The 23,241-nt window shown below is 40.4% G+C and overlaps 1 protein-coding gene across 1 annotated transcript; it reads left to right on the plus strand.

The window, feature by feature from the left end:
• The first annotated feature begins 851 nt into the window (after positions 1-851).
• LOC105891723 (cathepsin K-like) lies at positions 852-22,768 on the plus strand. The gene is made up of 8 exons (XM_031576058.1): positions 852-867; positions 1,584-1,742; positions 2,551-2,618; positions 15,835-16,032; positions 16,113-16,260; positions 16,336-16,553; positions 16,775-16,940; positions 22,704-22,768. Exons 1-8 carry the CDS (start codon positions 852-854, stop codon positions 22,766-22,768), a joined length of 1,038 nt encoding a protein of 345 aa, XP_031431918.1.
• Positions 22,769-23,241: the final 473 nt, after the last annotated feature.

The raw sequence follows: 23,241 nt of genomic DNA on the forward strand, positions 1-23,241 counted from the left end.
ATTTTACTTCAACACAAATAGTAAAACCAGAGAAACTGATCATTTGGAAGTGGTCTCTTAATTTTTCCCGGAGCTGTATATATATATATATGATAGAAAAGTTTAACCATGTTGTTATTATGTATAATCCATTGTATGCTTGTGTAAGAGACACAAGTGTAATGCTGAAAGAATGTGTTCTGTGAAACGCTCTTGCTGCAATAAACACATACTGTTTTCATGCTTCTGCACGAGATATTCTGAGCTAAAGGCCAGTTGCGGTTGAAACCACTTCTGCAAATCGATATTGTTGAGAATCATGGTTATAATACAGTGGTGTGGTGAACATGTAGCAGTTTTGCAACAACAAGTGTCATTAGGCCCGTGCGCAGAGACTAGTGTCTTGTTAGGTCAGTCAGAATGGCCCGCGTGCAGAGGTGGGTGTCTTGTTAGGACAGTCAGAATGGCCCGCGTGCAGAGGTGGGTGTCTTGTCAGGTCAAGCAGAAAGGCCTGTTCCCAGGGATGAGACTTGTTTTCCAAAAACAGGCCTACAGGTGCAGGCCGATGGAGACAGCCAAGCATTCATGGAGGGGTCTCGGGATAAGAGATGAAGACAAGGACAGGCAAAGCCTCCCAAAAAGTTGTAGATAGGCTCTTTGCCATATTGGCAAGGACACCAACCTGCTGTCACGAGTCACCATTGTCCTAAAATGTTTCTCCACAACAAGTGATCGAGACTATTCTGATTGGCTGAGCGTGGATAAAATGTATAGGTTTGAGAGAATATTCTAATTGGTTCAACTTGGTTGAGTTTTAGGTGTTCAATTGGTTCAACTTGGATACGTTTTAGGCTTTTGATTGGAAAAGCAAAATGACGAAATATGCCTGTAGCTGACCCTGATGGATCAGCTGACAAGATATGGCCTTAGGTGATGGACATTTAAATTGCATAGATTGATGAATCATTTTTATTTATGAATTTGTGATTTAATTTGTTGTTGTGCAAAGTTAATATCCATTTGCTGGTGGTTAAAGGAATTTGTGCGTTAGTCTGGTGACCCTTTGTGTCATGTGACCTTACCTGGTTATATGACCTGGAAGGGCAAGGGCAAATCGGACTTGAAAGACTGAGAGAACACGCACTAATTAAGTTCCCAATCAAATCTACTGCTGGTTTTCCAGGCGAACACGGTAATGCATTTACGTATCTGTACTATGTTTTAAATGGAATATGTATATTTGTTTGTGATGCTATGTGTAAACTTTGGGTTTGTTTGTTTTGTTGTTTGTTTGTTTGTCTGTCTGTCTAGTTTTCACGGTGTTCCCGACAATAAATAAGAAAGAGTTGGACATCAGTATGAAGCGTGGAGTCATGTTTATGAGTTAAAACCAGCGGGTAGTTACAGTGAAAACGTGCCTGAAGGAGGAACGCATTGCTGTGTGAGGACGGCTGGATTTAACGTGCCTGTCTGCGTCGCTCCTCCTGGATCTTCGTGCTCGGCCTGGCTGAATTCCGGGAACCAGGCCATCAACGCCCGATTGTGTTCCAAAGTGGATTGCGGACTTCGTCTCGCGCCTTTCCATTCCTTGTGGATTATTGCAGGTTCGGCGTGCCGCTTTGCTACGTTTCCCGTGGGGACAATCTTCATCGTCTGCATCTTTCCTCACTGGATACTACGTTCACCATTCGTGGTCCATCGTCACGAATTCAGCCTGCAGTTCGAGCACCTAGCTACAGGTGGTGTTGCCATGTGTATTCCAGGTCAGACTGTACAGTAACATGCTACATTGATAGATGATAGATACTTCAAAGTTTCATTCCTAAAGATGTTCAGAACCGAGAAAACAATTCCATACATTCTATGCTGGGATGCTATGTTATAAATGCTCATAATTTAAAGAGTTGGTAACATGTATGTGCATTTATTTTTATTTAAGAGACCTTTGACTGTATATTGTTTAATCTAAGCATATTATTTGATCTGAGTGCTGCCTTTCTGAATGCTCAGTTGTCATTGAAAGTGTTTAAAATACAGTCACTCTAAATTCTAAAATAGCCCTGATTGCAAAATGTCAGTGGAATTTGAAGCATCTTTTAAGGGTGATGAATTAATTAGGCAGAATGACTCTCCATTAGAAACTGAACAAGGAGCCAGAAAATGAGAATATTGAGGGTGTTGTGAGGGATCGCCATGCATCATGCACCTCGTGCACGGAGAGATCTGAAGAAAGGCAAAGAGAGATTAATTCTGCTTTACCAAAAATCAATGAAACAAGAAAATCTGTTCGTGACAAACGCTTAACGTCAAAGATGCAGGAGTTAAAAGAGCAAGAACTTGCCCAAAGGGAAAGGAAATTTAAGTCTGCATATGAGAAATGGAAGACTCATGTCCGAGATGTGCGTTCAAGGTTAAAGCATAAATGCTCAGAGGCTGAGCTGTATGATATGATGGATACTGTTGAGAAACAAGAATCTGTACTGAAAGAGATATATGATAACATGCGATGCCAAGCCCCACCAAACCAAGAAATAAGGAGAAATGTTAACACATGTGTAGCTGTGACTGCAGAGCTACTCAAACTGATGAAAGTTCGCTCGGTTGAAGATGAGCTAGACTTTGATCCGGAGGCAGAGAAGGCAAGATTACGCTTGCTGCTTGACAATGAATATGCTAAGTCCATATATGGATCTACAGCTTCCAGGGCCACTGGTGTTAGTCGTCACTCAAAGGCTCTTTCAGAGTCTGCAAGTATTTCAGTTAAAAGAGCCGAGATTGCTGCACAATTGGCAGCAAAGAAAGCTGAAGTTGAAATAGAGGCTGAAATAGAGGTACAACGGCAACATCTGAAGAAGCTTGAACATCGTAGAGACATTGAGGTGATGGAAGCACAGCTAAAAGTGTACACGGAGGAGGAATCGAGAGAAAAATGTGTGTAGTCAAGCATGCAGCAACATAATTGCTCCCAGTCTACCTGTAAGTAACACATTATGTCTGAAGGGGCAAGGCACAATAAATGAGACATCCCTTGCGCAAGCGCTACAAGAGTCAATGGCTTTAACACGACTGCCTGTTCCAGAGCCCTCCATATTCTCTGGGGACCCGCTGAAGTTCATAGAATGGAGCACAAGCTTCAAGGCCCTCATAGAGAGACGGTGCTTGAATTCGACCGATAGACTGTTCTACTTGCAAAAGTATATAAGTGGTGATGCAAAGTCTGCTTTGGAAGGCAGCTTCTACCGAAAGGATGAACAGGCCTATCAGGAGGCATAGGAAAAGTTGAACACAAGATACGGTCACTCATTCGTGGTGCAACGTGCCTTCAGAGAAAAGCTTAACAGATGGCCAAAAATCGGTGCAAAGGAGTATGTGAAGTTAAGAGAATTCAGTGACTTCTTGCAGTCATGTAGCGATGCTATGCCTCATGTTAAAGGCCTTCAAGTATTGAATGATTGCGAGGAGAATCAAAGGATGCTGGTCAAACTTCCCGACTGGGTGACAAGTAGATGGAACCGCTATGTGTCTGAACAGTTAGACCAGGCCAAAGACTATCCAGGCTTTGGCGAGTTTGCAACATTTATCTCAAAGGAAGCACGTATAGCATGTAACCCAGTATCATCCCTGTATGCTTTAAAGAGATCTGACGAAAGGGCAAACACATTTGCTACCAGTGTTAAGACTGCATATACAACCCGTGCCATGGCACAGTCTAGTGATGCTGACGATTCTGAGTTTAAAGATTCCAGAGAACCCAAGACCACACAGGAGTATGATAGCAGCTCAGTTAAATGCTTTTGCTGTGGAGAAAGCCACTCTATACATAAGTGCCAAAAACTTAAGGGACAACCTGTATCTGAAAGGAAAAGGTTTGTGCTAGAAAATAAATTATGCTTTGCATGTTTGAGAAAGGGTCACTATTCCAAAGACTGCAGGAACCGAGCCACATGTGCATTATGTAAGAGACGTCACCCAACTTCGCTGCATGAAGACCGCCCTCTAGCAAGTCACCTTCACAACAACTTTTGCAAGTTGAAGAGAGTACATCTTCCTTATCATGCTGTGTAAACGAAGGAGAACATGGTAGCACATCTATGATCATCCCAGTTTGGCTCTCTTCCCCCAATACAGAGTCTGAAATCTTGGTGTATGCCTTATTAGATACGCAGAGCAGTCACACGTTTGTTGACCAGGAAATGTGTGAGAAGCTGCATGCAGAAACGGAGCCTGTAAAATTAAGGCTTTCCACCATGATGGGAAAAGATGCAATTGTGACAAGCCAAAGAGTGAGTGGACTCAAGGTCAGAGGGCTTTCCTCCAATGATTTAATTTGCTTGCCTCCTGCTTATTCAAGGGACTTCATCCCTCTCGAACGTGCCCACATTCCCACCTGTGATACTGCTAGAAAGTGGACACATCTTGCAGCCGTAGCTGATGAAATCTCTCTCGGGCAACGATGGCCTACTGCGAATGTACAGCCAGGTGACATTGTGATTTGTAAAGAATGAAGGCCACCAAAATGAATGGAAGTTGGCCAGAGTTCGGGAAGTCTACAAGGATGATGATGGACTGGTGCGCAAGACTAGAATACAGATTGGAGATCGAAGGTTAGGAAAAAGGGCTGAACACCTCTCTAAACCCCCAGTCATTGAACGCCTTATTCAAAAGTTGGTTCTTGTAGCTAATGGCTAAAATTCAGTCATTTCTCAAATTGAATTGATAATTTTACGTCCATGAAGTCAGACATTGACCCTTTGTTATTGATATTACAACTGTGTGGTAATGTGCTTATATCCCCTTTTTTAATGAGTGTATTAAAAATGGATCATGAATTGTGATTTTAGTGAATATGATTGCTTAGATTTCAAGTGCTGTAGGTTTCCATCAGGATGCCTTGAAATTACCATTGATATGATTGATGTGTTCGGACTATTATCAAGGTAATTTGGTGGGAGTGTAGCTGACCCTGATGGATCAGCTGACAAGATATGGCCTTAGGTGATGGACATTTAAATTGCATAGATTGATGAATCATTTTATTTATGAATTTGTGATTTAATTTGTTGTTGTGCAAAGTTAATATCCATTTGCTGGTGGTTAAAGGAATTTGTGCGTTAGTCTGGTGACCCTTTGTGTCATGTGACCTTACCTGGTTATATGACCTGGAAGGGCAAGGGCAAATCGGACTTGAAAGACTGAGAGAACACGCACTAATTAAGTTCCCAATCAAATCTACTGCTGGTTTCCAGGCGAACACGGTAATGCATTTACGTATCTGTACTATGTTTTAAATGGAATATGTATATTTGTTTGTGATGCTATGTGTAAACTTTGGGTTTGTTTGTTTTGTTGTTTGTTTGTTTGTCTATCTGTCTAGTTTTCACGGTGTTCCCGACAATAAATAAGAAAGAGTTGGACATCAGTATGAAGCGTGGAGTCATGTTTATGAGTTAAAACCAGCGGGTAGTTACAATGCCCTTTAAAAAGTTAGTTTACAAGGTTTTTGACAGAGCTGCTCCATGGACCACCACTCTGATTGAATGAAATGTCTGCAAGATTCGATAAAACTTCAGTTCATCGCATTCGGTCTTCTGACTGTCTGACTGAAATATCAACTCTGATATTTGAAGAGGTTGTTTTCGCTACAACAATATCTTGCACGCACAGACATTTGCAGAAGGGACACCACTCTGAGCAGAATGAACAGAATATGAACATGCCCATATAAGCTTATGTGAGCACTTGTATAAAAGCTGGCTGCGCCCAGCTGCACTTTGGAGTCATGTGCATGATCTTGTTAGTGTCATCTCTCCCCTTTTGCAAAAGATAAAGCAACAACAAATTCTGATCGCTGGTCTCTGTCTCATTAATATTAACGTCTTAATATTAATTTATCTAACAATATATATTACCAACAATATATTACCAACAATGTGTTGGATTTTACGGTCGAATTAGTTCCTTCGGCTATTGTATTGGGAAAGTAGACAGGTCAAACAGAAAGCTATCAGAAACATGGATAGCCCTCTGACACACTAACGTAAACAGACGGTCAAAGTGCTGAAAGGTTCTTCAAAAACACCCTAGCAGAACCTGTTTTTGACATTCTTATTAAAACCTCATCTAGTTACTCTCAATTGGAGTAGCTGAAATGTCATTGATGAAATATTATTATACCAAAGTGTGCATTTGTTGTGTTGTGTTAAGAGCGGGGTAGTCAGGATGTAGCATTTCATTGTCATTGCAAATTGGTAGTATTTCCTAGCTTCCTGAAAATATTGCATTGTAATTTATAGGGGGTCCTTTGAATAGGTGTAGTCTCAGGCCCTTGGTGTTCTTAATCTGGTCATGGCGCCAGTCGCTCTCATTCACATCTGTTTACTTCAATAGGTGGTTTCTCTAGTTTACTGACTATTAGCCGCTGCTACTAATGGAACTTCAAGAGAGGTTCATTATGGTTTAACCCATTGAAGTCCACGCTCCCTGTGCAGGGATATGGTGGTTTTTATGGGGAATTGCTTTTAAAGCTCAGACAGTTTTTGTCGGAGAGACATAGAAATTACACCCCCAGAAACCTTGAACCCTTTTCTTTTCAAATTTACACAGTTTGAAACAAAAATATAAATAAGCACTTTGTAAGGAGAATAGGACTAGTCTCTTGCACTTTTCAGTCTCTGAGTGAGGTTTCAGCTCCTAACGACCCGCCCATTAGCAAATGACAGCTATTCATATGATAAGGGTATGGTAATTCAGTGATCTCTATTGGGCCATGGTGTGTCAAGAAATCCTGTGGGTGGTACGGGCCACAAAGACATTCCAGGGCCATTAAGTAAGGGCCATTGTTCTTGTCTGAGGTGTCCCAGGTGTGTTTACACCTAACTCATCAATATGCATTTGTAGGGACACTAGTTTTGAAAAGGTACAGGTCACTCTAAAATTATAAATATATAGTAGTGAAACCACACACACTTTCTAAATGCTAAACTCACCTTTGTAAAACTAACACTTATGTTTACAAAGTTCAGAGTTCAAAAGCCTTGCTCCAAAATCTTTACAATGTATTTTTTGTACAAAGTCTGAGCACCTCTGAAAGTATGTTTTTGGAAGGGTTTGTTTAGATTTGATTTAAATTAAATCTTTTTTTACTACATTCCTTTCATTCCCATGTTATTATTGCTGAGGTATTCTAGAATATAATCACACATGCCACTTTTGCCTCAATGTTTTTAGTTAGGTGAAATAAACAAAAATATCAAGGCATGGCAGACTACCTAAGAGAGTGAAAAACAGGCTCGGACTCAGTAGTGTTAAAGGTAGATATGCTAAAAGCCAGAAAGGTAAAATATTTGGCTTGTATGAAGTGTCATTTGCATAGGATAACACCAGCTAAATGTAAATGTAGTCCTGTAATCACCACAGAAACATATGAACTAACCTTCTAATGAAAAGATACTGAATAATTGATGAGAACACAGTATGTTCACAATTATTAAATGCATACTGTATGTGCTTAGCATTTTGAAAAATCTGCTGTGTATTGTGGTACCTGGTTTGAAGAAAAACATTTGGTGGAAGAACCCCAAGGAAAAGGGCTGCTGTGGCGGTAACAGGATGGATTGAACATTTAGAAAATAATTTTAGAATTTTAGTCGCATGTCACAGAAATATGTTGCAAGTGCAATCTTGAACATAATCAAGTGTGAGGTTAAAGAAACAGATACGTAAGTGTCATGACACTTTGGTGTTAACCCGCCCCTCCCCAAATCCTCAGAAGTGAGATGTTCACAAAGATACAATTTAAGACATACCTAAAAATACACCATGAAGTACTTCATGAAAAGCAAACATTAGCTTTTGGAACGCCCTGCGGTTTTAAATGTTCAACAGCGCTGTATAGTCCACTGTGTGAAAGGTGGCGACCACAAGTTTCTCATTGTCTAAAAGTGTTTCTTAAATTTCACCTGCAGTGGCATTCAAAAAGTCAAACATGACTTGTTTCACACTGCAGTCTTTGTCACACTGTGCCATGCGCCTGCCGGATTAACTACAGGGCTGAAGCCCCAGGGCCCGCAGGCTGGAAAGGTCCTGGTGGACAGAAGAAGTAGCCTAGACCTACAGCGGTTTGATGTACATTTGTAGGCCATTCCTTGTCCATGTGTGGGTGCGACCGCACCGAGTGTCTGGGAATTGGACGGGTATCGGGTAGCCATATCCATCCTCTAAAGATTAGACTTTTTTTTCAGGAAGACACAAATCTTTTTCCAGAATTGACTTTCTTTTTGCATCCCCTCAACTTTTTCGTAGTATCGATAAGGCAGTGTTACTTTCAATTGCTTTATCTGACCATAAAGGCATCTTTTGGTCCACCATACTGGGCAATTTATCCCAGCGTGCAGCTAGATGGCGTTTTAATACATCTTTATTAAAAAATGAATCCTATACTGCTCAGTTCATATCAGAATTTAAGTTTTTTACAGACCTAAATGCTGGTTCAGTAGATGACCCCAGAGTTTTATGGGACGCGATAAAGGGTTTTATTAGAAGTAATACTGTACTCTTCTCCTCTAATATGCAGAGTTTTTGCTGGACTGACTGCTGCCAAGAAAATGATTGCAACTCGTTGGAAACCACCTCACTCTATGTCTATCAAGTCCTGGTCCCTTTCCTTTTTGGACGTAATATTCCTGGAACTCTCAAAAGCTCAAATTAATGGTGCTTCAGAGAAAACTATAGATGCATGGCACAATATTGCTGATTCTTTGAAAGAAATGGTGTATACCTTCCTACTCTAGCCAAAGAGGTTTTAGTTAAAATCCCTTCCATTTGTCTATGTCCCTATGTCTGTATGTCACGTATGTCTGTCTATTGTGTCTTTTCTGTCCTCCATATACTGGTGTATGTGTATTTTTATCATGTTGTTTTTATTTTCTTCTCACCTTGTCTTTTCTGGCCACTTATATGGACTTCCCATTCCCATTTTATTTTATTTTATACGTATACTTTTAGTTGTTCTGTTTTGTTTTGCTTTTTTTTTTTACTCTGCCTGTATAAACTCATTGTTATAAAAAAATAAACACATTTGATTACAAAAAAAAAAGAAGATTGTATCTTTGTGAACATCTCACTTCTGAGGAATTGGAGGGCGGGTTAACACAAGTTTCATGAAACTTACGTATCTGTTTCATTAACATCACACTTGATAATGTTCAAGATTGTACTTGTGTGAAAGAAATGTTTCTTTTTAATTATTATCATGATATTTGTTGTAGTTTGAGATTAGTTTGTTTCTTTGTTTCTTTGTTCTTAGTCTGTGTGAAGGGAAGTTTGAAACTGTGAGAAGAGCAGAGAGGAATTCAGACGTGTCATGAAATGTTTAGGTTAAGACTGATTTATTGTTGTGTTAAAGTCTGGGTTTGGGGGTCTTAGGTAAACATTTCTTATCTCTGGGTAACCAGGCACGAGAAGACACGGACATGGGTGTGTCATGTCTTTGTTCTGTGAGATTTTCTTTAATAAATGGTCAGGCAAGTTACTCAAGGGGTAGTGTATGTGGGGACAGCGTTCTGAAACCACTACGCTCCTCTGGGCCAGAGTAAATGTCTGTTACTTGATTTTATTCTTGGTTGTGTGTGTCTTAATACTGAGGTTTAATACAGTCCTGGTAAAAAGGGTGAAATAATTCCCTGACAACTTGCAGCACATTTCTGTGACATGCGACTAAAATTATTTTCTAAATGTTCAATCCATCCTGTTACCTCCACAGCAGCCCTTTTATTTGGGGTTCTTCCACCAAATGTTTTCTTCAAACCAGGTACCACAATACACAGCAGATTTTTCAAAATGCTAACCACTGTGAGGGACCGGACGGTCACCCCACGTTGTTTGGGGATGTGGCGAGTGTGGAAGAACCGCACACGAGATGGCGGTTGTAATCAAAATATGTATATTTATTTACACAGGGATTAACCCCAACACAGTGCCCACAAAATAAACAAAACAAATCAGACATTCAGGCTGTACTCAACGGAACTCCAGTGCCTGGCACCCTGGGCACCTGCTTGGCCGATTAGGCCCAAATACTGGCACCTGCTCAAGGCCCAAGCCAGGGCCCAAACTAGGCCCAGGCACTAAGCCCAAGGCTAAGTACATAGCTAGCCATCGACACTAAATACTCATGTACACTAAGCACAAAACAAGGCACACAAACACGGTACAGAGACCAGGGGGGTATTCGTCGTAGCTCGCTAAGGAGGGATCCCATTGACCAAGGAGCCATATTAGATAGTTAGATTAGCTAGGGAGAGAGTTCTTTGCGATCGCCAAGATCCATTATTCCATAATTCTTGTATGAGCGCTACCGATTCAGCCGACAAGGAAAAATTAATTTACAAGACCTTCTCGAGTCATTTATTGCAAACACCACAGTCGAACATTGACTGTCTTGCGCTTTTTTGCAAGTGGTACATTTTTGTAGTGTCAGCGGAGAACAAAGTGATGGGATATAATTTATACCATATATTGAAGATTCAGTCTTAGGTTTGATCAGTCAGGATCCAGGTTTATTCTTGAAGAATGGCGGCCGACCACTGTGAGACAGAGACTTTCAGATCCATCCTCCCTCACAGGACTTCACCTCAGCATATCTGACTTATTCCTTGAGGAACAGTCTGTTAAATACACTAATATCTAAGGGGTGTTACCGTCTATTCAAATGGGCCATGGGTGCAGGGTTCTTAGTCTCGACCTGGGGGGGGGGGAGGTGAGACCAATGTCGCACCTCACTCCCCTGGTCAAAATCAAGTATATTCACCTAGGAACTGTTTACATGCTAGTTAAATCCAAATAAAAGTAACAATTATAACTAGGTATAATATTGTAGTTCCACGTTGGTGGAACGAACTGCCTAGTACTACCAGAGCAGGGGCGTCCCTCTCTACCTTCAAGAAGCTTTTGAAGACCCAACTCTTCAGAGAGCACCTCCCTGCCTAACTGGCACCTGACTAGCGCTTAACTTGCACTTCAGCAGTTACATTCCTGCACTTCTTTTTCCTTTTTTCTAGGTCGTTGTTTTCTAATTCTCATGTAAAGTAGTATTTATTGTTACACCATGCTTTTTATTGCTCTTAGCTTGACTGTTCTCTCCCTTGTATGTCGCTTTGGACAAAAACGTCTGCTAAATGACTAAATGTAAATGTAAATGTAGGTATAATATCATTGAATTATTGACTATGGCATATTCTTATGATCTATGCCGGTCCCTTCAAAAGCACTCATAATTATATGACAGTGTTATTAGTACACCATAGCATATCATTATTGTAGAAAATGAAATAATAGATAAATACACACAATTTATTTCACTGCTTCAATTTATTGCATTTGTTATTAATACGTTTACATTTAGTCATTTAACAGACGTTTTTATTCAAAGCGACTTACGAGGAAATGTAAAACTACAGGAGGAGGTGAGGGGAATCAATCTAGCAACCTTGCAGTTACTAACTAGCTACTTTTCTTGTTAATTTATTTGCAGATGGTGCCAGAATTTTGCTGCTCTCTTTTGGATGTCGAAAAAGAGTGGGTATCTTCCCAACTCTGCTCTACAAGCTATATTAGGGCAACTCCTGTTTACACCCAGTATGTTCCTGCAAAATGCCAAATGGAATAATTCGGGGGTGGCTTTTACCCCATGTGTCCAATGTGTCTTTATATTTTGTTCCCCAAACTTCACTCCCATAACGTGGTATTGGTTTCAGTAGTGAATCGAAAATTTGTAAGCAGAGTTTTATAGGATGGTTATATTTTAGTAATGAGTTCCTTAGCATGTAGTAGGTTGTTCTTGCCTTTTCAGTTAAATCTCTTATTGCACCATCAAAATGTCCTGTGGAATAAATCATTAATCCTAAATAACAATATCTTTTTACCTGTTCGAGATTTTGTTTGTCACTTGTGATCCTGTAATTACTATTAAAGGCCCCGTCACACCATGACGTTCTTGTCAACGTTCTATGAAGTTAGAGGAAGATCTTGATTTTATCATGTCCCTTTCTACAATTAATATGTTATTAACCATACGTGATCAACAAACGCAACTTACATCATTGCAAACGTTATTCTGTGCACTATAAATCTACATATTCCATGCTATCATGTCATGCAAGGTCATTGCATAATCTAGCGAAAAGCGGAGTGGAGGGTATATATGCTTGCTTGAGCCCAGCATGAAGTAGATGTACTGAACTTGAACATAGCTGAGCACTGTTATAGCTGGTGCTGTTCCATGGCAGATGGATATGATATGAAGACTTGTGACATGGACAATGTGTGTGGATGTGTTGATGTTTTCTGATAATAAACATTGAGAAACACAAATTCAGCGTCAAATTTAAATCATTTATTTTAATAACATAAAACCCCAGGAATAACGCCCGTTATTTCGTAAATCACAGTAATAATAACAGTAAATCTTCGTCCGAAGACATTGCTAGTGAAAGAGGCTTTGTATTCTTCTTACTTTCAGCAGCATTTATCATCTTCTTACTTGAAGCAGCGCTAGTAGCAAACACGTCAGCACACGTTTGTCGCGCACCAGTGACACGTCACAAGCCGCTGTTACATGCTCCTCATGCGTGAGTCCCACGCTAGTAGTCATGCGTCAGTCCTACACTATTCTTTCGTTAAGTCACACGCCAGATGTGTCCACCTCGCCCTAGAACGCTCGAAATTGAACGATTAGAAAGTTCAGAGAACGTTGACCAGAACGTTATGGTGTGACGGAGCCTTAAGTATGGAGTGTCTTTTCTGGAATATTGTGATTTTGGATTTATCCAGGTTAATTGGAAGGGCCCATGTTAGACTGTATTAGTTAAGAATATTCAGACTTTCCTGAAGCGCTTCTGCACTATGGGGAGAGTAGGAGGAGATTGTCAGCAAAAAGCAGACATTTCATTTCTTCATTTAGAAGTTTAAGACCTGGGGGCGAAGATCTTTCAATCTTTGCAGCCAAATCATTGATATACAGTATATGTTGAATATGGTTGAATTTAAGTAACAGCCTTGTAGAACTCCTTTTGTCTGGTAAAAATAATCTGTTATTCTGTTGTTAATTTTTACATAGCATTTATTGTTTTTAATACATGTCTTTAATGATGTCATACATTTTGTCTCCAATTCCACCATCAATTCATTTCAACATAAGTTCGTCGTGCCATACTGAGTTGAAAGCTTTGCTAAAGTCTATGAAACAGCAAAATATTGTACCTTTTTTTTTTACATTTTGTTCATGTTCCTCTATGAGTGTATGCGATGTGTATATATGGTCAGTTGGTCTGTTGTTTTGAGAAAAATGTATCTGGGATGAATTTATGATATTATTGTTCTGGATAAATTGTGTTATTATGTTGTTCAGCATGCCACAGAATCATTTCCCCAAATTGTGGCCTTGTGAGATGCCTCTATAGTTGTCAGGATTAAGTTTGTCACCTTTTTTATGAATTGGTCTGTTGTGGCTCACCTTCCATTGTTCTGGAAAGGGGCCTGAAGGCAGGATTAAATTGAAAAATTTCAAGATTGCCTCTCTTAATTTAGGTGTGCTGTGTTTCAGCATTTGATTGTACCCTCCATCTACGCCACATGTTTTTTTGTTCTTGAGGGATTTTCATTTTGTATTAAATTCTAGGAATGTTATAGTGACATCTAATTGATTTAACCTGTCGTTTTCTCAAATGAGAATTTAAGGCTTTTTGTTCAGAATTTAGGTTACCTCTTTTGTAAATATTTTCAAAATGTTCTGTCCATTTTCTACCATCAACTAATGGGATGACTTTTTCTTTTTTTTTTTGTTCTATCGAAGTTATTCCAGTGGCCCCAGAATGTGTTGTTTATACACAGTTGCTTAACAAAGTGGATTTGACACCTTTCTCATCTCTTACTGTATGTGTGAGTGTGAGTGTGAGTGTGTGTGTGTTTTGACAGCTGTGGGATTGTATGAGATATGGTATGGGGGTATATTTCAACACACATAATGATGTTCTAACCTCGGCAATTTATTTAACAAGAGTTTACCTTACTTTGGCTTACTCAACTGTTTTTCCACAACGGGGGGGGTATCAGATAAATCTCACACCTAGACCAGGCCACACACCTAATCTCTCCTCAAACTGTCTCTGTAAATCGTCAACTGGTGACATAGGGGGGAAAGAGAACCTTTTGTTGAGTTATGATCTAGGCAGAATGACAGTCTCATGTATCAAAAATGACAAGAGATCATAAATCAATCAAATAACACTATACACATCCATCATATATAACACATATATATGCCATAATCAATCAATTTGGACATAAAGTAAATGATAATAACTACTATCCTGTTTCAGTTGTCTGAAGCTTGTCCTGTGAACTTTAATAAACAACACCAAAGAAAAGTGTGACTCTTGCTCATCGCTACACACCCTAATGCTGGTAGAGGTGTGAGATAACGTTCTTTAACTTGTCAGATTCACTGGAGATCAAATACTCGTAAAACCCATGTGAAGGCATACACTGAAACACATTCAAATGAAATACATGATCAGACTGTAACTCCAAATAAGTGTAGGGAAACTGTTGTTGGCCCAAGGATGGAAACCAGTCTGATGGCCTAAGGTTCAATATGTGATTTGTCTCATCCAGCGCCCTAGTGAGACTGCTAGGTTGAAGCTGTCACTTGACCAATCTGACTCCAATTATTTTATTGTTAACCACCACTGATACGCTTGCTGCTTGCAATTACTAAAATGATAATGTCTCTCTGAGAATTTACTACCCGTTCCTCAAGGACTTATCTCAGTTCACAAAGGAAAATGAATGCATTTAATCCCTATAGGAGGCAAATGGCAGACCCAGAGATACAATTGATGTGAAAAGATCAAAGTTCAATCACTTCAAACAAACATCAGAAGACAGGTGTATTATGTAAGGCAAGGGTTTTCAACCGGGGGTCTGTGGCCCCCTGGTGGTCCGCGACGACATTGCAGGGGGTCTGCGACATGAGCCTATGTTGATCAGTTCACCATTGAATTTTTTAATTTATTCATATTAAATTCGCTTTGATATTTATTTATTTATTACTCTTGAATATCGTGAAAATATCGTGTTATAGGCAGAATATCTGTGCAGGGGGAGGGGGCGTGGCGGTGGCTAGCGATGTTCCCTGATCATTTCACATATTCAAGTGTTATAGGCAGAATATCTGTGCAGGGGGAGGGGGCATGGCGGCGGCGGTTACAAACACCCACGCGCGTGCAGGCACATCATTGGGCCGCAAATTACTTTCTAGTCAGAATGGTAGTCCCTGGGAGTAGGAATTGGGAAAAGTATAGAGAGCCTCAAGAGTTGTTCGAAAAGCCATCAGCTACTTTTTGGTCGCTTAATATTGGCTGCCGGTTTCCTGTAAGTAAGCAAGTAGGTTTAGCATCTCGTTAGCGATTAGCAATTCCTCCGTTGTGCGACAATATTAAGCGACTAAAAAGTAGCTGATGGCTTTCGAAGGACTCTTGAGACTCTCTGACTGATAGTCAAAAAGTGTCTGGGTTACGTAGTGTCCGTTTAGGCACAATATTAATCTAATGCAACTTTTTAAAATCCTTTTCCATATACATTGGTGAAAAACAATGTTAGTACTGTTGTACATTTAATTGCAGTATTATTGAAGATAAGCTATTTAAGACTTTTCTAAATGACCATTAGCATTGTCTAATAGCATAATATAATATGTATCTTTTAAAGCACACTACACACTACTCTGAAACCCTTTCCATGGATCTCAATAACCAAGAATAATATGACCTGAAGAAACCATTTTCCCAATCCAAATAGGCAAATTTTGACAGACATCAAAAGCCTTCACTGTCATTGCTCTCATACTGTCTCTCTGTCTCGTGTTTGTTGCAGGGTGAGGAGGCCATCCGCAGGACCATCTGGGAGAAGAACATGCAGCTGATTGAGGCCCACAACCAGGAGTATGAGCTGGGGATCCACACGTACGAGCTGGGCATGAACCACCTGGGGGACATGGTGAGGAATTAGGGTTCCGACTGAACTAGTTCAAGTCCCACCATGTACTATTTTAATTCTCCTCTGAACCAACTCCTTAGACAACAGAAGAGGTTGTGGAGAAGATGATGGGCTTCAGACCTGACGTGCATGCAGGGGTCAATAACACATTTGTTCCTGACTCTCAACCTGTGCCCTCCTGCATTGACTACCGTAAAAAAGGATATGTCACCTCTGTCAAGAACCAGGTAAGCGTCGGATACCATAGTGTTACCACACTTATCATACCACACACCATAAACCTGGTTGCATATGTGTGCATATGCATATGTGGTTCCTGCTGGGCCTTTAGTGCGGTTGGAGCTCTGGAGGGTCAGCTGATGAAAAAAGGGAAGGAACTGGTGGATCTGAGTCCCCAGAACCTGGTGGACTGCGTGGTGAAGAACAGTGGCTGCCATGGTGGCTTCATGACCTTCGCATTTGGCTACGTTAGCAGCACTGGAGGCATAGCCTCTGAGAAAGCTTATCCCTACACAGGCATGGTAGGCTCCTCATTGTAATTAACACATGGGGGGGAAAAATCACACATGGAGATGATTTTCTTCTTTACAAAGACAGAGATGTATCTGTGTTTCTTTATCACTGAAACAAAATACAGCGAGTCTCAGTACAATGTAAAAAAAAAATATTTTTAACAGTTTGCAGCATATTTTACTTTACAAGTATTGTAACGCTTTCCATAATTTCTTATGAAACCCTCCAGCATGGAAAGTGTGTTGACAAAACCGTAATGAAGGCAGCCACATGTACAGACTTTATGATCCTTCCTCATGGGAATGAGGACATGTTGAGGGCAGCTGTGGCTCAGGTCGGCCCTATCGCTGTGGGTGTTAATGCCAGTCAGCCTACGTTTAATTTCTACAAAAGAGGTAGGTCACCACTGAGGTGCAATCCCTGGACTCCTTTCTACATTTCCAAAGCTCACAGAACTATCCTGTTAGTGCAATGCTAGGGCAAGAGCCTGACTTGAACAGCACTACATCAAGGTTGATTAATCAAATGCAAGGTTGTGTGTGTGTGTGTCATATGATGAAGTCTTGCCACTGATTTTACAAAGGTGATCAAAGAAAGCTACAGGAAAATGATAAAAGCAAAGCAGATACTGAAGTGCTTGAAACGTTTGTGATATTTGTGTGCATTTGTTTTCATTTAAAATACTTTCTCAGGTACATACATTGATTACTACTGCAATCCTGACAAGTTGACCCATGCAGTCCTTGTAGTGGGTTACACCTCACACACCTGGGTTGTGAAGAACAGTTGGGTTTGGAGCTCTTACATGAGCTGTCAGCTGTCATAATCTGGTCATAATGCATTTGCAATACAACTGTTTTAGGTTCCATAGGGGGTGCCAAACACCTGTTTAAAAGTCAGCTTTCAGGGCATTGGTCAGGCAGTCTCTTTGGGTAGAGCCATTTACACATGGCTGAATTGTGTGTTTTGAGCCTGTTTTATCTGCCTGTTGGTGCATCAACAAGTATTTTGTATTTTGGCAGCTGGGGCAAGAATTGGGGAGAAGATGGCTACATCCACATCAAGAAGGTGACGGAGATGCTTAGGCCGACACTCTTCTAGACAAAGACCACGAGGCGAATCAAAGGTTTCTGGAGGTGTATTTCAAGGTGCTCCTGCAGGGAGTCAATACCAACATCAAGTAGAGGCAGGCAAAGACTAAAGAGCCTCACAGTGTTACAGTATATATACAAGTCAATAATGGGAGTTTACAGTGGGGTCAAGGGTCAACATTGGGGATGTTTCTTACAGGTCAAAGTTGGGAAGGGGAGGTGACCTTCTTACGGAAGGTTCCGGAACACGCACACAAAGCCAAAATGGTGGACAATAGATGTGTATTACCCCACCTGGGGCAGGGGGGGGGAATGTCTGCTATGGGCTTTAAACAAAGGTGTATCAATGCACATGGCACACACACACACACACAAGAGAACATGCTTGCAATGCAATGTAAGTCTATAAATTAATGGCAATATCAATTTCCATCAAAGGGTAAAAATGTTTGTGGCATCGCCAACATGGCCAGCTATCCAGTTGGTTGACGACCGCTTTGCTGAAGTCAATCGACAGAGATTTCCATAACTTTTCATGACGCCCGTGATGTTACACAGATTTGTAACTTTGCGCTTCTTGCCTATTTGTCTCATTTTGTTTTTGTGTCAATCCCTCCACTAATAACCATTTGTACTGGACCTCATGACCATTTGCATTGTTTATTTATGAATGAGGTAGTAAGCATAATATGCAAGGCATTGCATTTCCAAATGTGAATTTCATCAAGACAATTAGAGAGTAAAGAGTAATTTGAGTAATTAGAAAGTAAAGAGATATCTGAAACAACAATAAATGTAATTGCAAGGCATGTTATATTTTTGGAGTCTAGATTTTGTATTATCTGATTATAACTAAAACAGTAAAGAAAAGAAAATATTTAACTTGCACCATTTTAGGTCGACTTTAACACTTGTCTAAAAAAAACGGGCCTGTTGTTTTACTTGTCAGTTTAGTACCATCTTAACAAGTAAAACAGTCTTCAACTTGGACCTGTAAGTAACGTATGAAGAGCTTGGGTAAATTGAGGGAGTTTAGCAAAATAACAACTAAAGTAATTTAGTTATGGGCACAGAGACGTTATATACATACAAAAATTTTTTTGGTTTGGTTCATAACCTCAATATGTCATTATCAGTTAACGTAACCTGTGTTGTAAAGCATATTTGTACTTGTGATCATGTTGCAATTGAGCACTGTGCTTCCTCAGAAATGACACTGCTGCAACCAGGGCTTGAAGAAATCTGAAGAAATCATTATCAGTTAATGTAACCCGTGTTGCCATGGAGCTCTCTGCTCCCTTGGAAATGATCACATCAGTCGTTTCAGTTCCTTATTTTACTAAAAACCATTGCAATAGAGCGATCAAAAGTGATATGTTCTGCTTGTCACATTATATTACAAAATGAAAATGCATTCATCTGTAACCTGAGCAGTGCCATTTGGAATGAATCGGGTCAGGGCCTTATCCTTTTGCTGAGAGCGGATAGATCAACATTGTTCAACACATTATTGCATATATATTAGGGATTTATTATCAAATTACTTCCTCTGATGTCCACTTAGAATAGAGCCAAGCAAACCTAGAGGCAGCTGACCTGTCTGCCATTTCTCGGAGCATTGACAGTACACTGAAAGAGGTGTGAGATTACTCAACAAAGCACAGATGTGTGACACACATGTCTGTAATAATCCCACACATCGTTGCTTTTAAAGATAAAAACAATCTAGACAACATTAGTCCAGTTCTGAAAATACACAAATGAAATACTCAAGCACATGGAGACAATGATTTCAAATGTTTGGAATCCTCAGCCCCTAATCTCAATAATGAATTCAGTTAATGTAACCTACCTGTATTCAAAAAAATGCACCCTTGCTCATCATGTTGTGCTGTTGCACTGAAGTAAAGATGTGGATATTTAAGAGACTGTGTGGTGCTGCAGTGGCTCAGGGTCGCCTGATTCAGGAGGTGATTTGACATCTTTGTCCACACTTGTCCATTATGTTGTGTCTGTGTATAAAACCCCTGCTCACTCACCATCCTGTTTCAGTTGACTAAAGCTTGTCCTGTGAACTTTAATAAACGGCAACCTCACCAAAGAAAAGTCTGACTCTTGCTCATCGCTACACACCCTAATGCTGGTAGAGGTGTGAGATAACGTTCTTTAAAAAAAGAAAAACAGTGTGGGCGAGAGTAGTGTTAGATTTAGGTGGTTTTCTAATTTAAGTTCATAACTTCACATAATGTCACAGTGTACAAGTTGTGTGAACAACCCCCAAAAAGCTAGTTTGCATAGCACCAGGTCACAGCCATCGAGGTGGCCACTGGCCTTTTGTCTATGTTGATGAGCCATCAGACATGGTTCCTGACTTTTGTGTGCCTTGGAACTAGAAACATTAGCTGGCTTTTGTCTACAGCCACGACAGGATGGTCAAGGCCACAAGGCATTAGCATCTATATGGCCATACCTGACCATAGACCCAGTTTTCCCTCTGACCTCCAGACACACCCATCCCCTCCCCTTTACACCTCATGTTAATTCTGCAATATAAAATGTCTGTACTTTCTGTAATGTTGGAAAAGATGAAGCAAGGAGACCGAGCCGTGAGCAGACGTGCCTAGCGCATGCTCGTGCTGCGCCGAGCTGACCGTGGCTAGTGACTGAATAAAACACATTCTTTCGCTAAGCCGTCTTCTACAAGTCTGTTATTCCTGAACAAGCTAACTTGAACCAAGCGTGGGCATCCGACGAATTCGACGGAGGACAGCGAGATCTTTCATTTGGCGTTTCCACCCAGTTTCAAGAAGTTCAAAGGACAAATACGGTGAGAGAATATTTGTATTTTTTACTTCGCTGAAAAAAAAGAACAGAAAGTTGCTGTGTAAGAATTTAGAGCCAGTTAGCAGGAATACGAATGTAAAGCTGGGCCTACAGTGATTTTGTTTTTCCGAGACAGATCAATTGTGTGTACGTGTTACGATTCCACAATCGTAAGCATTTTGAGGTTCCTTGTTGAATTGTATTGTTTAAGGTATCTATTATTAGTAATATTACCTTTTCGGAAAAGCATACCTAACGGTGTAGGCTGTGAACAAACGTTTGATAAATTACTTGGGACTGAGGTCCGGAATGGAAATAATTCCAGTGTTGAATTTCTTACAGGGTGAAAGACGATTTCAAAATCGCATTATAAACTGACCGAGCGTTGACTGCGGGAAGGATTTTGTTTGATAATTATATCGATGGCTTTTGCGCACAGAAGTGGCATAGCAAGGTAGTAATTTATCAGAGTGGGCGATTTGATTTGCTGTCCGGGTAAACTGTAATAATTGCAATAAATTGGATGGGTGAGTTGCGTTGCATAGGTAATTTTGATCATAGCGTTTCGTTTTTTGAATTGCCGTCAAAGGGATTTAAACTCGTAGTTCCAGCTGGCCGTTGTCCGGGAGCATATGAGCTCGTTGAAGTGAAGAACTTCTGTTTTATTTAGTTATTAGAGATCTGGTGTTTGATTTGAAGGTTTGATAATAGTTTTGCCGTGTTTGACTGTCCTGTAGTGTTAATCGCAAATGTCCGTATACGTCTATTCAGGGTGTGAGCTTGATGGATGAAATGACGAGAACTCGTTTGCGTTTTGATATGGGCATTCATTCATTGGAGCGAGATTATTGATCGGAACCTAACGTTTTAAATTTGATTTAAAACTAAAATAAGCAAGCGACCAGTTGTTGGCATAGTTTTACTCGAAGGTATTTTGTGCAACATCTGTGAAGAGAGAGAGCATTTAAACTCGTCTGATATAAAGATGTTTAGGAAGAATTTGAAACAGGCTAAAAATATCCCAACCACTGAGAAGGGTGGTTTAGGAGTCCCGGAGGTGGACGAGGCAACCATGATTGAGACAATCCAAGGCTTGTTGAATAGTAGTCTTAAACTGGATGAGACCGAAAGGAAAATTGAGTTTAAGTATAATATTGAACATGATTTATGGTGTCTAGACGACGTCGAACGCTGTTTTGGAAAACTCATGCGTGTGAAAGAGAAAATCCCACTTTCTCTTGTCACACTAAATCAGTTAATGCGTCGTCAGAGGGAACATCAGAATGCAGAATCAGAGAGAATTCTGAGATTGGAGAGAGATAAAGTTTCGTCTCTTGAAAGTGTATTGGCTAAGTTGAAGGCAGAGCTAGCCACTCTGAAAGGACAAAGTGACGAATCCGGAACAATGCCGATGTTAATTACTGAGTGTGAGCCAGAGAACCTGAGTGTAGACTCAGATGTTAATGATGGAACTATAAGGTTGAGATCGCTAACAGCTCGGTGTGCTGATAGACATGTGAGGCATTCTTCTAGATTTCAACATCCCAAACCCAGATGTGGGTCCAGAAGGAAAACAAATGATGTATGCCGTAAATGTGGGAATTATGGCCATTGGGCAAGAGAATGCAGGTCTCAGGGCAGAGGCAGACATGCTGCTTATTTTAAATATAACAAGGAAGGAGATCATGAAAGCATGTTCTGTAAGCTTTTGGAACTTAATGATTGTAAGGTAAATGCTAGGCCAGTTGAGAGTCAGTGCGGTACAAAATTGACGAGAGCAGTGCAGAGAGCCAGAGTGGTGTGCAGACATCCAGAGCCACGTGATGGGGAACGTACTTTGTGTGAGAAACCACGAAAAGTATCGTCATTCCCTTCTGCTGCTGCAGTCATGGTACATGGAGAACTGACGGCACACAATGCATTGCCCCAGAACAACCATCTCTGGTGGAGCGCAAGAGGGAAGCAACTTGACTACGGCTAAAATCAAGTCATGCTCTTTTGTGTTAATCATATCATTACTTTTAGCAATGATATGATGATTGGATGGGAATTTAGATGATGGACTTGATTATAGACATGATTATGAGATATGGGTTGATGATATAGGCCAGAGCCCTAGTATTAAGGCAGTTTTAATGTTCAGTGTTATGTTTTTTTCAAAATAGTTTGTTCTGGTCCTATGAGTGAAATTCCTCATTCTTGGAATATGTGATACTGCCGCAGTTTTCTCTGTTTGTTTTTCAGAACAACAGTCTAAGGAGCAGCATGAGGGGAACTGGAACGCAGGAACCATTGACCCGCTGCATTGACCAGGCCACCACCGTTGTCCAGATTCACCTCACCCGTTGGACAGCAGTGACGACACAACATTCAAAGACTTGACCAACAGAAACTGAGATGCATGGTCGCCATTCACAGCTCGCAGAAGGCGGGGGTCGCTGTGCAAAAAGCAGGGCCGTGAAATAATTTTACCCAAGCAAATAATGGGATTTTCGATTTCACCTGAGCCTGACTATTGATCCCAATACACTATAGGAACATAAATTGATATCACTACACTATAAGAACATGTGTTCTGTTTTAAACCTTTTTACCACTACACTATGGGAACACGTGTTTGTTGACATTTTGTAACAATGTTGGATTGTTTGATCACTATGTCTAATTATGTTCGTTATGGTTTTGTTAGGTTTTATTGTGATCATGATGTATTTTGATTTATGATCAGATGGGGAAATTGTTAGATTTAGGTGGTTTTCTAATTTAAGTTCATAACTTCACA

The sequence above is a fragment of the Clupea harengus genome, chromosome 11 (genome assembly GCF_900700415.2).
Source record: "Clupea harengus chromosome 11, Ch_v2.0.2, whole genome shotgun sequence".
In the NCBI taxonomy this organism is placed as follows: Eukaryota; Metazoa; Chordata; class Actinopteri; order Clupeiformes; family Clupeidae; genus Clupea; species Clupea harengus.

Excerpts from the sequence above, each read along its gene's own strand:
- LOC105891723 (XM_031576058.1), top strand. Across the intron at positions 16,261-16,335 it reads CACCTCTGTCAAGAACCAGG|GCATATGTGGTTCCTGCTGG; the intron begins TAAGCGTCGGAT and ends ATGTGTGCATAT. Across the intron at positions 16,554-16,774 it reads CTTATCCCTACACAGGCATG|CATGGAAAGTGTGTTGACAA; the intron begins GTAGGCTCCTCA and ends GAAACCCTCCAG.